Source organism: Protopterus annectens, chromosome 9.part0, assembly GCF_019279795.1.
Source record: "Protopterus annectens isolate FY-2018-M chromosome 9.part0, PAN1.0, whole genome shotgun sequence".
Taxonomy (NCBI): Eukaryota; Metazoa; Chordata; order Ceratodontiformes; family Protopteridae; genus Protopterus; species Protopterus annectens.
In genome coordinates, this window is record NC_056743.1 from 741,416,847 (window position 1) to 741,435,115 (window position 18,269).

At 34.7% G+C, this 18,269-nt stretch overlaps 1 protein-coding gene across 7 annotated transcripts in view; it reads left to right on the forward strand.

Annotated features, from left to right (window-relative positions):
• Window positions 1-18,269, forward strand: part of LOC122811493 (circularly permutated Ras protein 1-like) — a 1,239,209-nt gene that overhangs the window by 474,674 nt on the left and 746,266 nt on the right. For all 7 annotated transcript variants that reach the window (XM_044083365.1, XM_044083368.1, XM_044083363.1 and 4 more), the window contains one exon: window positions 9,064-9,144. In XM_044083365.1, the coding sequence (XP_043939300.1) occupies window positions 9,064-9,144 (81 nt within the window). The remainder of the gene's footprint in view (window positions 1-9,063; window positions 9,145-18,269) is intronic.

Consider the following 18,269-nt stretch of genomic DNA (forward strand, 5'->3'; position numbering starts at 1 on the left):
ACCAAGAAAACCCTATAGAGCTTGGACGATATCTGGAGCCTGCATCTCTAGAATGGCTGCTTGTTTGGATGGATCAGGTCATAAGCCAGTATTTGTAAATAAATGACCAACATTTGTGACTTCTGGAAGGTTGAATTTACACTCCAGAGGATAAGCTTCAGGTTCATTTCATGTGCTCTGTCCAGAACTTTTCTGAGGTTTTGATCATGCTCTGCTTCACCATTGCCTCCGAGCAATAAATCATCAACAATTATGGCACAGGGTTAACCTGCAAAACATTTGCTCTATTGCATGCTGAAAGACTTCACTTGCAGAATTTATACCAAAAGGCATCCTAAGAAATCTGTATCAGCCAAATGGAGTACTGAATGTGATCAGTAGTGAAGATTTGTGATCAAGCATCACTTGCCAAAATGAACTTTCTGCATCCAAAACAGAAAAAAAAAACAGTGGCATTTGACATCAGGGTAGTAACCTCTTCTACTGTACACATAGGATGATGGGGTCTCTTTAATGCTCTATTCAAGTCTCTCAGATCAATGCATGTTCAGATTTCATCCAAACTCTTTTTATGAGCAGCTGCCATGGAAAACATCCACTCGGTTGGTCCTGTGACCGGACAATCATACCTTGCTACACCATTTTATCTAGTTGGACCTTGACTTTATTCTGCATAGTTATTGGAATCCTCGTTGCTGGTCTGACCACAGGACTGACTTCTGGGTCTATTATCATGGAGTACACAACTGGAAGTTTGCCCAACATGTTATCAAAAACATCAGCATACTTTGAGGAAATGGTATTGGTGAAATTGGAACTAGGACATGTGCTTACATGATGGACTTCCTTGGTAAAAGAAAGCAGTTTTATTCTCAAACTGTCTCGAAGACCTAATAATGACTGCTCAGATCTTCGAACTATGTAGAATTGCAAGTGGCACTTGTTCCCACCTGTAAAGCATGAAAGTGGCATTGAACCTTCGATTTTGAATCTTTTCACCTCCATAAGCAACATGTTTTGCACTATTGGTTAGGTTATGTTGCTCACCAGCTCTCACCTTAGAAATGTTTCCACTGACATAACATTACACTTTGAACCAGTGTCTACTTTGAGCTCTGTGGGTTTACCATGAATGAAAACAGTACAGAACACTTCATTTTTTTGCCAACAAATCTACTGCATTAACCTTTTCACCAACCATTGATACACCATCTACATAGAAAGTGGGGTCACAACTCTATATAATCAACTTGCTTTTTTGAGTGACCTTTATAACAAAATGAGGCTTGCTTAATTTGTAAAACTTTTGAAAATGATTCAATTTTTTACACTTGTGACATTGCTCCAAATGCTAAGCACTTTTTTCTTCTAGACTCATGACTCATTTATTCTCATGTTTCAAAACTTTTACTACGTTTGGATCTTGTGAGGTCAGCAGATGTGTGCAGTCCCATGATTGCACATCTATACATGTAATCAATTTTAAGGAGTCCCATTCCTCCTTTGGAATGGGGTATACATTATCTTGGTATGCACTAATTTTTATAAATCATTTGGTGGGCATGAAGCATCCTTCTTGTTTTCCTGTCTAATCTACCCAACACATTTTGGGGTCAGTCAATCACTCCAAAACTGTAAGTTAGGACAGGAAGAACAAACTGGTTTATAGCTTGAATTTTGTTCCTAGATGTCAACACTGTTTTCAGGATTAACAGTCTTCTAAAATATTCCTTACTAAGTTTTATTTGCATTTGTTCATGTTTTATTGTTGATCCTTCATCAATTCTCAAATATTTATATAGTCCCTCTTGCTCAAGTCATACCTTTCAACCTGGAAACATCAGAAATATGGATAAAGGCCCATGAAAAATAGGTAGAAATCTGTACAGTGATTAACATAACATTTGCATATATAACTGCGTAATCCCACCCACTCCACTGGGATTGTGGGATACCAGCATTCAAATGCAAATTGAAGATCAGGCAAAATATTAAATACAAAATATAATCAGAGAAATGGTGTTTTATTTATATAAACATTTGAACGTGTATCAAACTTTGAACTCGTATAAAACTAAAATACAATTTTCTTTTATAAAAATAAAATTAACTGCATTGAATCAAGAAAAAATTTGACAGCTGACAAGCAACAGCACACCCCATGTAGAAAATCAGAAAAAAAGGGGGAGTTGTTGATTTAATTCCAGTCAAGCTTGCATTGCACTAGTTAGCTACAGGTTCATAGTTACTAGGTATCTCCTCCAAAGGAGAGGACATTCTGCAGCATCCACCCCCTTTAAAAGTAAACTCAGTTACAGTATCAGCAATCCATCTACATACCGTGGGAGTAGAACCCACAGCCTTCTGCATCAAAAGCAAGTATATACTACCTTTTGAGCTAATAACAATGAAACAGAATTTGCATAAGCAGCACTAAACTTCTCTTCCCCTGAAGCTCACAGCTCCTTGTAAAATCCACTGAACTATAGCTCAGCTTTGCAGCACAATAAATCTGGAAAAAGCCAAAATTTATTGTCTGAGGGCAAAAGCCCAAAACCAGGGACACATTTTAAACATTACTTATATAATCTTGGAAAGTTGCTTGAATAAAATGTTTTGTGTGACTATGCGTTTCATGAAAGATAGGATGACAAACTTAAAACGGCTATCATTAGTTGATTCATTTCTCACTGATTTGCCAGAAAAACACAAATTTTAAGAGGTAGAGAATTCGGGCTCTTGCTCCTTGTACCTATCATTAGTTGATTCATTTCTCACTGATTTGCCAGAAAAACACAAATTTTAAGAGGTAGAGAATTCGGGCTCTTGCTCCTTGTACCTAAGGTTATAGGGTTTGAGTCTGAGTAACACTAACCACCAATTATACTTAAATGGGGCATTTTACACACACACACACACACACACACACACACACACACACACACACACACACACACACACACACACACACACACACACTCTGAACTTGCAAACAGCTTGAACCGAGCAGCAATCCGGACTTATCAGCTTGAATACAGCAACCTTACAAAACCAGCACACACATGCGCATGACTTAAGATACCTTTACAAAACCACCATTCAGCAACCCAGACGTAGAATTGAATAGAGCAGCAATCCAGACTTACTTAGAATTGAGCAAACAGCTTGAACAGAGCAGCAACAGTTGCAAATGTTAGCAATCTGTCCAGACTTACTCAGCAAAAAAAAAAAAAATGGTTAGTTGCAGCAATCCAGACTCCGGATTGCTGCTGCTGTGTGTGTGTGTGTGTGTGTGTGTGTGTGTGTGTGTGTGTGTGTGTGTTCTTAAACTGACAGTTTTTTGCTGTATTCGGTATTCACTTCTAAGTAAGTCCGGATTCCACACTTACTTAGAATTGAATACAGCAAAAAAATGGTCTGTTTAAAATTTGCAACCCTTACGAATGTAGCAGCAATCCAGACTTAGTTAGAAATGAATACAGCAACACAATTGTGCAGATGGACAGAACAGGATGAGAGTTTGAGAGTTGCACACACCCCCACTCCCCCACCTAGCTAAACAAATTGCAGTTTGCATTTTTCTTTTTTCTTACCTGGAGGCTTTTCTCATCGTGGCAGCTGGGCAAACTCTGCAGAAGCAGAACTTAAATTGTGCACACTGAAACTCTGGTCCATGTGATGCCAGTGCCATGCTGCTGTATTCCCTATATTTCCCTCCAAAACAGTTCAAATATCTGACTGAGACGGAGTCCAACAGATAGTCTGTCACACAAAACTGATGTCATCATGCACGCCCCTGTAGGTTGATGATGCGTGGTGACTTCAGCCACAAATTTAAAGCTGTATATTTATATTTAAAAAAAATTAGGAATTAAAGGAGTCACTTGGGAATTTGTGGCACCCCATTATTTTGCCCCCAAAGCCTGTAAATACCAAGAAATTCAGCACAGTTGAGAGGTATAGCTCAAGTTTTTTTATATCACATTCTTGTCCCAAACTGATGTTTTCTTGGTGCTGCAGTTTTCTAGCTTTAAAAGTTGCTTTTGCACATTTATCAAGACCAAATGACATTCTAATGTCATTTGAAAAAGTTTTGACAGCCTGCAGCTGCGCTTTCAGCTCCTCATCTGATGAGCTATACAGTTTTAAATCATCGACAAAAAGAAGCTGAGAAGTCTTTAGACTTTGTTGTTTTCTAAGAGCCAAATTATAGCCATGGCCTAAGCTGTTAAGTAGACAACTTAATGGGTTAAGGGCAAGACAGAAAACAGCGGTGACGGAGAGTCACCTTGAAATATCCCCTTTTGAACTTGCTGTATAATTTCATAGATGGAGAGAGTGGAGGAAAGCCTTACTGATAATGTGGAAAAGGTTTGTCAGTCATATAGCAATATTAGCATGACTTCATATACATGCAATCTCACTGATTATATATTTAATCTTCAATACTTCAGAATTAGGTTCTGAATTCAAACAGTCATTTAGACGGTCTTTTGGGTTGCTTTATTTGATAGGTAATTGTTTACCATCACTTACAGTTGCATACTTTCTCCCTTGTGGACAAAAAAACTGTTAAACCCTTTGTAGTCTGAAGAAACTTAATAACCATTTATAGCACCTTCGCTAATTAGATGAGCTTTGCAAGGTAGGAAATATGATACCCTAGTTGACTGAGGGAGGAAGGGTGAGAGGAGGACAGATCTGACACACTCACATTTCTTCTTTTAAAAACGTTGCGTTACCTTACATTTTTTTTCGCAGTGCAGCAAGTACTTTTTATAGACTGTTTCCTACGGATATGTTACACATACGAAAACCACAGCAAACCAGTCTCAACACTTACAGGATTTTCAGAATTGCCATTATTTCTGTGCGAGTGGAACTGGTGAGCTCACATGAGGGACTATGATATATTAACCTCATCAGCTGAACCCTCACAGTACATTATAGGCAAAATATTGCTTTTTAAGAAAACAAGAGTACTTCAGGATATCTACCCCATGAGGACAGTCAGGGTTAGAAAAAATAGTAATGTTTATTCAGTTTCTGCCCATAGTGGTCATTTACTAATTGATTTACAGATAAAACAGTAAGATATTGCCATTAATATAGTGCACTAAAACGAGTCTGAAGCAGACATGGGGTGAACTCCATCCCTGCCCTTCATGCTGGCTTTCAGGCCACAGGGCTGACTCTACGTTATAGATACTTTCACGTGTGCCATCTGTGAAAACATGATTCGCCTATGTCTACATTATTGCCATCTCTTTCAAACACTGCCCAAAGTGCAGTGTTCAGTATGCCAAGAAATACTGAGAGATCTGTCATGAGCTCAACATCTCAGACTTCCTTTATTCCTCTTCATCCATTGTTACCCTCCCCTTGTATGTCTATTTGCACCTTAGTTCTGCCACCTCTGAATGCTTGTTTAGATAACTCTCTTCATAATCATGTCTTCTTTTTTTCCCCACTCTACTATTACTATTCTCTGCAGTATGTATATTAATGTCTTGTATCAGAAGAAAACTTGTGCCTCACCTAAGTCTGTGGCTTCCTGCCTATAATCAGTGCTAACCATCCATTCATATATTAGGTGGTAGGTCAGGTTTATTCCCATTACTCCTGCCAGCCATCTATCCTAAACTGTTCCTCTTAATTTGTGTTTTACCTTCCACATGGCCACATAGTGCTGGAAGCTTTGTTGAAGCCATTCATCTTCTTTGGCTTTTATCTTTTAGTACTAGTTTAACCCCTAGGTGCTATTTTGCATGTTGGGGGAAGCGGGATCTCCTCATTCATATCAGGTAATGACAACTGCTGAGGCATTCATTTAAAATTATTTTTGTAGTAAACACTATTATTTCTAACAGAAAAACTTTTTACTTTGGTTTTCAATTAATTTACCAATGTCACAAGTGTGATCAGTAGCAGCTTAACTGTGTAGACACTGTTCCTGCTTAGACGGACTCTGCATATATGTATATGTGTGTGCATTTAGAAGAGAATGAAGGCCGGATTCATGAATGCATACATTAAGTGTACATGACCTGTATTTAAGAACATCCGTACTACATTTTTTGCTGTCTATTTACTCAGAAAAATGACATTAAGTGTAGACATAGTTTGCACACTGTGGTAACCTTTATGAATCCCCTTCAGTATTTAAGGTTGCAAGAAAATTGGTAGGGAAACTAAAATTAGGAAGAAGAAGGTGAGAGTTATGCTTGAGTTGTCTATTCACTCAGAATTGTGTACACCTACTTTAGTCTTTAATGATTCCTGCCTAATAACTTACTGCTAAAAAGAACAAAATAATAAAAATAAAGCAGCTGTTATTGTGCAAGTGCTTGGGCAACCTTACAATCTCCAACTTTAGTCACAGCTTACCTTAGTATAAGATATGCTTACAACTCTCTTAGTGTTGTGGTCATCAAGACTACCTTATAAGAACAATTGCTGCTAGTGAATTATGATCATAAAGCATTATGTAGAGTAAGCAGCTTTATTATATTTTCACTTGAGCTACATGTATCAAACCACTATTCTAATACTCAATATACCTTTTTCCCTTCTCAGCTCACTGCCAATAAGATTAGCTTTTGTGTATGTTATGGAAAAATGAGAGAGAAAGTTGGTGAATAACAGCACAATCAAGCTTTCTGCTGGTTTCAAGACTGGGCCATTTCAAAAACATTGATGGATGCGCAAGTTGAAGCAGACAAAACATTTCATAAATTTTATCTTTTAACACACTGTCCTTTTGCAGGGCTATTATAACTCTTTGTTTCCCCCCATCATTCTTTAAGTTAAAAAGACAAATTATCAAAATCTGTGTTAGGTGAACTTTTCACTGATCTATACACAGCAAGTAGAGATGCAGTCTAGCCTTTGACAGAGGCCTTGTCTGTTAGTGGGCTGGGGTTACCTACTTTTCTTTCAGACTTTATCCTTTAGTAGACTTCTTGAGATTTGGGGGAGCCTTTACTAATAAGGAACATTTCTCTGTTGAGGACAGACACAATATTTCCTGTTTGACCTCCTCTACATGAAAAGCACATTTGCACTGCATTGTTATATAGAGATGCACCTTGGTAATATTTTACAGCCATTTTGATTACTAGTTCATATCCTAGAGCTTCCTAAGTGTAAGGGTGATTATTTCTTCTTGGCAAGATATCTAGGAGGTTTCAAGATTTGTGAGAATTTAGAACACCCATAGCTCCTAAGTAGTTAGCTCTTTCTGGATGATGTCATTCATACTGGTTTATAACTGTTTTTGATAGCCTGTGTGCTCTCTAACAGCACTGTGGTAACTTATGTTCTTGGCAAATGACCCTCCTCCCATTGATTGACACATGAGCACCCATTTTGAGTAGATTTTTATAATCTAGATCTCCAGAAGTATTCATTCAGTAATTTATTGTGTGATATGAGTGATAGGTGGTTTAATGTAGTTGAAAACATCAGATACTTTAGGAGGGATTACGAGGGCAGATATGAAAGGCAATTTTCACGCTTTAATTGGGTGATTCCATTTGTTGTAGTTCCACTTTATTCATTTGCTGACATGAAAACTTTTCTAAGCATTTCTTGTCGACACCTTGCTTGAGAGTTTGTTGTGCTAACATTAGCAGAGGGCCATGCAGTGAACATCCTTCCCTCTTTTCAGTGTGGGATCCTTATGGTGTCCAGTAGTTTCCATACATTACCTATTGACTGATTTCTCTCATCTGGAATTTTGTCTGGTTAATTGAAGTATTTGATGTAAAGTTTCAGGTAGACTTTATAGTTTTATATGAATCTAAGAGTAAGTAAGATAAAGTCCTAACTTAAGATAAAAGCACTCGCATAACTATTGTAACTTGGCTATTTTTATTCCAGCAATAAACAAATATAAATGGCACTTGAGCTCAGATTCTATCTTCTTTCATGTATTTTGTTTTATGAATATAGGTGTGCTCTAAATAAATGTGTGTTCCAGTTTACAAAAAATATATAAAGAATGCTATTGAGATTGCTAAACAGCTTCTAGTTTAAAATGTAAACTAGATGTTCAATGCACATCAAAGAAAAACAGAAAACATTTAGTAATAGCCATAGAAGACAAGACCACCCAGTGGGTCTATGGGATAGAAGAAAAATAGCTCTAGGCAGAACTTAGGTAAGCAGCATCTGCACAACAGGTTAGTCAAAATGAGGTTGAACATATAGATAACAGTTGCAGTAACCTAAACACTTTGGGTCCTACCCCCTGAGACCACCCAGCTTTATAAAGCAAAAGGGCACCTTCATGCACTCCATCTTCTTAGGAGCTTGAAATGAGCTTCATATAAAGACAGTAGTAGAGCAAAAAATTTCAAAGAATTTTTTTGCCTAGAAAGGAGGCAAAAGCACTGAAAGAAAATTTTCCTCTTATTACATTCCTGGTTCAGCCTCCATTCATATTAACACTATACATTCTCAAAGGCTGCCCAGATTGCAAAGGAAATCTATATATTACTGAGTTTGTGCTCTGTATTCACTATGTTATCTTAGTCTCTGCAATGCATTTAGCTCATAGGCTTTCCTGGTGTGTGCGCATGTGTGTGTGCGCGCATGTGTGTGTGTGTGTGCGTGAGTGTGTGCGCGCGTGTGTGTGCATGCAGTCACATTACATATGTATTCATTTGTTTCTGACCTGTCCTTCTTATGTGCCATATGTCAAAAGAAAAAAAAACTTTCTTCCTGTCTGTTACTGATGTACTTATGACACTTACACTTTATATCTGTAAGTTGAATTTGTCACTTTTATTACCAGATAGACCCAAGTTAATCCATTCCACTGACAAAGTAGGTTTAATCCTTCTCTACAGGTATTTAACTTATTGTTTATATACTGAGAACTAGTAAAAAATAAATAATCTTTAAGAAAATGAAATGTTAATCATAAAAAAAAAAACAAAATTAAGAAATGTTAAATGCAAACCATTCAGATGTAATTACTCTGGTGGTGATTGAAACTTGCATCTGTACTGTGTGATAATTCTTTTCAGAGATTCCTGTTTTCATTTTCTGTGTTTGCAGCACATCTGAAGCACATGCTGCTGAAATCCAATGTAAATGTGGCACTAATCAATGCTGGAAAACTTGCAGACATTAACAATGGTAAGAATTTTTTTTTACAGGGTTAAAGCTTTGGGACTGGGAAGTTTTAGAAATAATTCCTTTACATGAGAATGCTGTTAATGTGAATCTGTATGGATAAAACTGTAAAGGACAATGTGCTAGTCTCTCTGTATGTGTGATTGCATGTTTGCCATTAAATTCATTTTTGATAAACAGGCAAGTCTTACTCAGCAAAACATATTTACAAGTGAGGTCTGTGAGAAAAGCTTCACAGATTTATACAAAACAGTATAAAAAGAGAAGCTTTCTTTGCATTGTGTATGGCAGATATGCTGCTAATAGTAGTACTGTGTTCTTATACTTTAGAAAGAATCAGTTATCCATCTATAATATATTGTGCTGATAGCAAAACCTATTAGTTCATAAGTTCATTGTTACCTGTTCTCAGTTTCATAGACAGTTAAGGAACTCAGAAATGCAGATGGTTGTTTTCCTTAACCATGCAACATGTTCCTTCATCTTGTGTTTTGCTTACGTTAATAATGAACTTGGTGTTGCCATATCATACAGTTTAGCACCGAGAAAACAGTCAATAGTTACTACATGTAAACCTCTTCATTGTTTAATTTAAAAAGTTAAACATTGCTTAGCATGTGTTACCTTTAATTAATTCTATATAAATTCATATTATTTTTCACATTTAACATGATTGTTAATTATAGTAGATAAATGGCAATTACTGGAATTCCCCCAAACTATGATGAAACTCAAAATCACTGAAGGATTGATTGTGTAATCAAACAGAAAATCATATTTTAATTAATGCTAGTGGAGTAGTAAACAACAGTATTTCATGGGATGCTTTTAGATTATACCTGTAAGATAAAATTGCTATTTGGTGTAATAAAAGGAAAGAGTGGACAACCACTTGGTTAACTTACAGGAGTTGTTAAATGTTACCAAGGCAATAATTCAGAAAGGTGAAACTATTTTTCTAAGTTTGAGTCCTTAAATAAAAATATACTAGTTAATATTACATTTAGAAAGCAATAGCTGTATTAATTTTGAACCTATAGTCATATTCTGTAACCAAATTTGCAAATAAATATAGGATTTAAACATGATTAAATTGAATAAAGTATATTGATATTCCAGGATGAAACAGACTCATTGTGGATATTGATATTATGTGGCATTTAAAACATATTACGAAATACTAATAATAAAGAAAAATGAGATCTAGCTGAAAAAATGGTTAGTAACACAAACTGTCAATTGTAAATAATAAACCTGTCAAAGCTATAACTAAATTAGAAATAAATGAACACATTAAATGAAGTAAAAAAAATGGGATATTTGCTGAGATTTACAAAATATTAAAAAAAATCACCTGTTTAATAATGACTTTAAAGTAAAAATGAAAATATCATTCCTCCTTTTTCAATATATATGTTAATAGTTCCTGTATAAAATCAAGATAAGGATCCAACCTTATGCTCCTCTTATAGACTAATTGTATTTTTAAATACAGATTATATTTATTATAAGTATTTAAATCAGTTTAGTCCAAACAGTGGAGTAATACTTGCAGCTCCAATGGATGAAGAAAAAACAATACTTGTAAAAAAAAGACAAACATGAAAGCGTATCAAAATAATAATACTAATTGATTATAAAAAACGTTAATAATCTTGACTTGGCAGGTATTATTTTAAATTTTGAGCAGGCTTTTGATTCTCTAAAATGTGAGTCTTTAGGTCCTTAGAGATATTTAGTTTTCAAAAACTTCTATAGATATATAATGAAAGTTTATGTAACTTTTTTGTCTTGTATTAAAATAGGACTGTATGTTTCTAAAGCAAGAAACATAAGAAAATGACTACATAGGGTTCTTCCCTTTTATCTCTTTTATTTGCTTCAGCAACAGGATCACTAGTAAAGTCTATTAGACAAGACAAACATATTGACAATTTAAAAGTTAACTGTGGTTGCTATTCTAATATTTTTACAGCATGCAGGTATATTAACTAAAATAAAATCATCCATAGTACATCTGGATAATACATTAAACAACTTTGAAAAGATATCTAAATTGAAATTTAATAAGTCACAAACTGTATTAATAAAACAGTGCATTTTAGTCTGTGTAAAAATACTTATAAATATATTTCTGATAGTAAAACATTGAAATACCTACAAATTACTTTATATAAAATTACAAATTATAAAACTGTTAATTATTTGAAAAATATGGTTTTAAATTCAAATAATATTTTTTACAATTGATGAAATATTTAGTCTGATCAAAATTATGAGGTTATCTATACAATATATAACTTAAAATACTTTTTTTAATTTCAAAAAAATAAAATTAAATTAGATGTTTACATTTTTTCCTTTGATACACAAATATACCTAGAATTCCCTTCAGTCATCACTTTGGAAAATGGAACTACTCCAGGATATTGAATCGCATCTGATGACACCCATTCATTTAGATGCAGCTTACTTTGAAAAGTTGGAAGACATACATTCAGTTTGTATAAAATAAGACATTTAAAATTCCAAACCAGCATTTAAATCTTGTGGATAATAAAGTGCTGTGCATGTTAAGTAATTGCCTATGCATTTAAAATATATAAATGCTGTGATGTCTCTCAGTATTTTGTATACAAGTATTCAACCATAAAAAATGGATGTTTATACCTTTATTATCCTTTTCACTGAGAATGAAAAAAGGTCCTGATGTAAAAAAAAAAAAAAAAATGTTGGAAGTTCTGAGTTTATCTTATTGGTTTGTTTAAAAGAAACCATAACTGTATCGATAAATAGCATTGTACATAAATATCAGCTAGCTTCAAAGTATTAGTTTTTATCTATAAAGATTCAAAATGTGACAGCAGCAGCAGTAGAGGTAGAGACTTATCCAGTGTTGAAGTAAATGGGATCTATCTTTATCTCATTTATATAAAATTATATTATATAGGTCAGCCATGTCAAGCTTGCTAGAATTTTCGGAATTAAACTAAATATCCTTATTTTAATAATATAGCGAATACCATAATATTGGGTTTGGTTAAAAAGACAAAATCATCTTTATATTTAAGAATAGAAATTTTACTAGAAAATATATACTAGAGCAGTTTTTATTCCTCTCACAATTGGGGAAATATTTAATAAGGGCAAATACCTATTGTTTTAATATTACACGGCTGATTAGTAACATATTTTATGACTGCAATGTATTAAGAGATTGTTGGTCAAAATGTCAACTGTTTGTTCAAACATTTTGAGTAATACATTTCAGTTAAAACTATTTATTTTTATATAGTACTACAACTACTTGCATTAGTAAAAAAAAATCAGTTGCCACATCTGTAGAGTCTTTTAGCTTGCATGCAAAACACTAAATAAAAAATGTAAAAATCTACAATACCTTCCCTTTTTGAATTTTAAAATATAACCATGGTTGTTTATAAAAAAACAAATAATACCATTACAGTGACATCTAAATAAACATCTTTTTGGTACAAGTTTTGGCCAAAACTGTTTTATTGCTAGAGAAATACAATATTTTGTGATAATGCATGCTTTTCTTTTCCTTTCTTCAAATAATTGGGGCTAATTTATTATAAGTACTTTTGATTATATAATTATTATCAAAGTTCTTTTGAGAGGTTTAGCAACATCTGTGTGTTGTATGTAGTTTAGCTTGGACTTAGTTGAGTTTTAAGTATTTTAACCTTTTTTAATATGAATGGCTTAGTTTTATTTACTAATGTTTTAATGTCTGATTTGGTTTTGAATGGTGGTACTTAATAGTATGATTACAATCCAGCAATGTTATAGATGTTGCTTGAATTTGAAATTGACATTCTAATAAAGTTAAAGCAAAGAAAAATATTGATATGTGGAGTAATTCTTACCAAGAAAGAAATCACGTTTGTCTAATTATTTTTCCTTGCATTAGTTATGGATATTTGATCTTTGTCATGGTATAAGAGCAAACACTGGAATTGTACTTGCTGACTGGCCTAATTACAGTTCTGTGCAATTTTGAGTTTTCTATCCCCCTGACAGTGACATATTTCATACTTAATTCCAGAAGATAGTTGGTTTTGCTTTTAACTGATAGCTATGGTATTTATCTTAAATTCAAATTATTTTGGATTGCTATCCCTAAATCCGTGATTTAATTTATTGATGATGGCTCTATGTTGTTCAAAATTATCTGGAGTATAGTATCTCACAGTTATTAATCTCAGGGCTATGGCTCAGATTAGTAGCCCAGGTATATAGTCCTGTTAATTGTTTAATATGTTATGTGTTCTCGTATCTTGTAAATCATGTCTATTTTTGAAGATATATGCATACTTAGAAGACCAGCTGGTGAAATGGCTAGGAAAGCAGCAAACAGATTGTTAAATAAGAATGTACTCAAGAAAGATCTTTATAAAAGTATGTATTGATATCCAGTTAGAGTAACTCATGGTAAGGTGAAACAACAACATGAAGTACGAAAAGTGGAATGCCTGGGTCTAATGACAGACAGTTCATAAAAGACAGTGAAGTAGATAGAGTTGTTAAATGTGACTTTACCCATCAAGCCATTCAGAAGTTTATCAGTGGTGGTTAAGCATGTTATTTATATCATAACTGCAGTATGCATCTCTCAAATCATTTGCTAAATGGTAGAAAAGAAACGTATAGGTTTTGAGTGGAACCACCCTTTACAAATAAGTCTTTTTCCAGTCTTAAGAAACATAAATAACCCCCCAAAAAACAGTGTAACAACTGAATTAAGTACTTATTCATCCACCCATTCAATACACAAGTAAAATTAATTGCTTCATTCTGTCTAAGTGCGTGATGTGCCTTCTGTATCTCTCTCTGCCAGGGACAGTCTTTATGAGGTAACCAATGTTCTACATAGTCACCTTTTTTGACTGAAATGACTTTATGTAAAATAGAAAAAAAATAAGTTTTCTGCTTCATAGACCAAAGAATGCTTAAATAAGGTATTCATTTCATCTTTCATCTGAGTAGCATATTAATTTTTGCAGTTCCTACTTTGTAACTTCAGTAGTTTTTCCCCAAATAAAATGCTGAATATGTAGAGCACTAGGCTTCGATACACAGCATGTATACTAATAAAACAATAATTTATCATATATTTATTTCTAGAATTTTCTGTGGTATTAACAAATGATAGCATTTAAGAAGAAAGATGATTTTTAAAACTATTTTCCCCATGCGGTGTATGTCAGCAATGTCAGTGGTAAACGTTTACTTTGTGCATTGAACAAGCAGAAGATTTAGCACCGACTTCATTGCTTACATATATCAAATGATGTAATTAAAGCTTTCTTTTTCTTTGGAAGTTGTATTTAAAAGATGAAAGTACTATTTTGTATATTACATATTACAGTTCTTGGCTTTTATATCTATTTTTGTGGATTTGTATGAGTTTGTTTAGTATTCAGAGTGTGGACTGCTATTTTTATTCTGTTTTCATAAACATAACTATTGTAAATATAAAAAATAAAGAAATGGAGTGCTGAAACAAATGCTAATTTAATCAAAACATTTTTATAAAATTAGCATTTATTGTTTTCTTGCTCATTTTCTTTATTTTCCTCTATTATAGTTGCGATTTATATTGTTTTTAATTTTGGTTTTTCGGCCAAGGAGCTTTGTGGATTTTTTTTTTTTTTGCTCTTGCAGTGTAAAAATAAATAGAACAACATATAAAAGGCCGAAGTACAGCATATTGGGTTAAAAAGTATTGGATCAGGCCCAATTTATTTATATTTTATTTATTTTATATTTGTTTACCGGGAAAGTCTGACTGGGCTAGTAACCCACTCTTCAGTGGAGGCCCCTGGAGAAAAGCTCCAAACAGTGTAATAGGTTCAAACACTAATTACTGTGATATTTGTGTAATATCGGTCACCTTAAATTTTGTTAGCCGTATGTCAGCTAACATTTAGTAAAATAACCATAACAGATTCACAAAAGCTGTCAGATTTTTGACAATAAGTTTCAGTGTATGGGGTATATTTATGCTTTCATACATTTTCCATGGTACTAGGACCTTAAGTTTATTCATTTTTAATTGTTAAAGGCATTACTGCTTGCATTTTTATAGATTTACAGTTAATATACCTACAAATAGTGTTTGTTAGTCAAATTTTTACTGAAATGTTTATATCTATAATTATTATTATTATTATTGCTTACTGGGATGGTCTGACTGGACTGCTGTCCCTTTCAGTTAATACCCACGGAGATGAACCCCGAAGGGGATATATAAATGCAACTGCAAACGCATTCAGTTGAAAAGCAGTATAAATATATAGCATGAAAAAGGTAAACACAAAAGTAAAGCATGTATAAAAAATATTTTTGAGTCAACAAAAGCAAGGATATAATATTGCAAGTGTCAGTTATGTGCACAAACCGTATTCATAAAGTTTAATTTTTGGCATTTTGAAAAACATGTTGAGAAGGAAAAACTGGAGATTTGTAAAGGTGGAAAGGAGAGGATCACATAGTAGAGAACTGATGCATAAGGAACAGGACTGAAACAGAAAATATTTGTTTTGTTTTATAGAGGGGTAGGAAACAGCTGTTTGCAACTTGTATAATACGTTGAGTTTAATGGCAGAGAAGTAGCAAATGGACAATGTAATGGTCTCTTTAGTGCAGTGTGGCATATGCACAAGTCCATTTGGTTGCTAGGTGTTTTTTAGATGTTTGTGGAATAGTTCTAGGTTTGATTCTTGTTAAATTTCTTTTGTCATGTAATTCCATGTTTTGTTACATAAATTTTAGTGAGCCCACATGGTTATTATCTAATTTCTGTATGGATATTAAATTTTTGCTTTGAGATCACAGTTGTCTGGGTGGGCTATATTTTTAAATTAGGTTGTTTAGTGTAGGAGATCAGCTTGGATTATTAAGAACACATTTGACCATTTCAAGTTGAAAAAAGTTTGTGTGTTGTAATTGCAGTGGGTTTAGTTTATTTATTGCAGTACAGTCGTAACTTCTGATCAGAAGGTTAGCAGCAGATGTATCCGTTTTGGTGTAACTTTTTGCAGTTTGTGTAGATGGGTTGATTGGACATTGGTTAGTATTGAATGAGCATTGAGAAGGCTGAATAGAAGGGAATGAGCAATAGCTAGGCAAGCATTGTCAGTGAGATATGGTTTGGCCTTTATAGTAGTCCAACTTTTTTTTTTTTTTTTTTTTTTTTGAATAATTTAATTGATGCATTGATCAAATGTTAAATTTTGGTTAATAACCCACAGTAGCTTAGTATGAGTTGTGTTCAGTAGTCATGTTATGTAAAATTATTTTCATTGCTTTTTGATTGCCTTGGATAGTCCTAGAGGCAAAGAGAATTAAATTATTTTTTTTAACATTTAGCTGCAGTGGATGCTGTACAAGTCAATTTGCATGAGCAACCTTTTTTTAATGAAAATGTTAAATAGTATATGCATACAAATATTTTAGGCACGGGCAATAATACTTTCTAACTTGCCAATATAACAAACCAGTTATTTACATAATAAGTGTCACAATTGTTTTAAAAGCATGTAAACTGTTGCTTGTTTTAATGTAATTTGTTCAGTGGATCAGCTGCTCTGTCAGACAACCATTTAGTACACCTCTCATTCTTATATAATCTTCTACATAGATTGTCTGACAATTTTGTACTGTTTTTGATAATCCTAAGCATTCCCAGAGGTGTTTGCCTGTAAATGCCCTGTATACTAAACGAGGTCTCCTCTTAATTGTTTGTATGACACACTATACAAGTTCAGATAGTTTATTCTTTCATGCTATCTTCATTTTTCCTAGGTTCATAGGTCGGTACTAGGCTATCAGCCCTAGGGCCTATGCAAGCCTAGCCATAACAATTCCCTGGCTATTTCTTCCCACACTATTTACTTCCCTGGACCCCTGTCTAGCAGGGCAACTGACATGATCCCCGGGGTGAATTTCCTTTCTCCCATCCAATCATCAAGGTTCCTTTTGAAGAGGGCCAGAGAGGCACTCTGCTTGACATGTATGGGCAATCTATTCCAGAGTCTGGGGAGTCTCTGGGTCAGGAAACTATCCCTCCAGCATGTTTTGTTTATTGTGATGACAAGGTTTAGATCCCTGGAGCGTGTGGCTCTGAGTGATTGGGATTTCTTTAAGTGTAGCATGTCCAACAGCTCTGGGTTTGACATGGCCTTGTATGTTAAGCAGAGATCGCCTCTGAGTAGACGATATGCGACAGAGTATAGCTGGAGTTTTTTAAGGTGGTCTGCATAGGGCATCTGCTTTAGGCCTGTGATTCTTTTAATGAGGTATTTCTGCAGCCTTTCCAGTTGTTGCAGATGTCTTGAGAGGTACATGCCAAACGGGGCGTTGTATTCTATAATGGGTCTAATGAGGGATGAGTACAGTGGGATATTGACCTCCCTTTTTCTGGATGAAAAGCCCTTAGTGATGAGGTGTGCCACATAGAAGGATTTACTGACTGTTGTGGCGATGTGGTTATTGAAGGTGAGACCAATGTCCACCTGTGTCCCCAAGTCTCATATCACACTTTTGGTGTTTAGTGTACTGCCACATTTATGGTAATTCACGGATACATGTTTTTCCCAAAGGGGATAACTATACATTTCTTGGCATTGAGCTTGAGCACATGGCTCTGGCACCAAGCATCTGTTTCTGTAAGGCCCTTTTGTAGAGTATCCACATCATTTGGGGATTCAGTAATGGCTCCCAGTTTGCGGTCATCTGCGAACTTTGTTAGCCAGAGTCCCTTAGTGTTGGCCTGTACTTCAGAGAAATAGATGCCAAACAAGAGTGGTCCCAGGACTGAACCCTGAGTTACTCCACTTGTCACTTGTCTGGAGCTGGATTTGGAGTCGGCTACTTTTACAGTGAGGGTTCTTTCAGTAATCCAGTTAGCAACCCATTGGGTGACGTAGGGATTAATGCCCAGTTTAGTAAGGTTATCTATGATTCCAGAGTGGGGAATGGTGTCAAAGGCCTTGGCAAGGTCTAGATAGGCTGTGTGGACCACCTTACCCTTGTCCATGGCTCTGGAGACTGATTTGAAGAAGTCAATCAGGTTCAGGAGACAAGATCGGCCCTTCACGAAC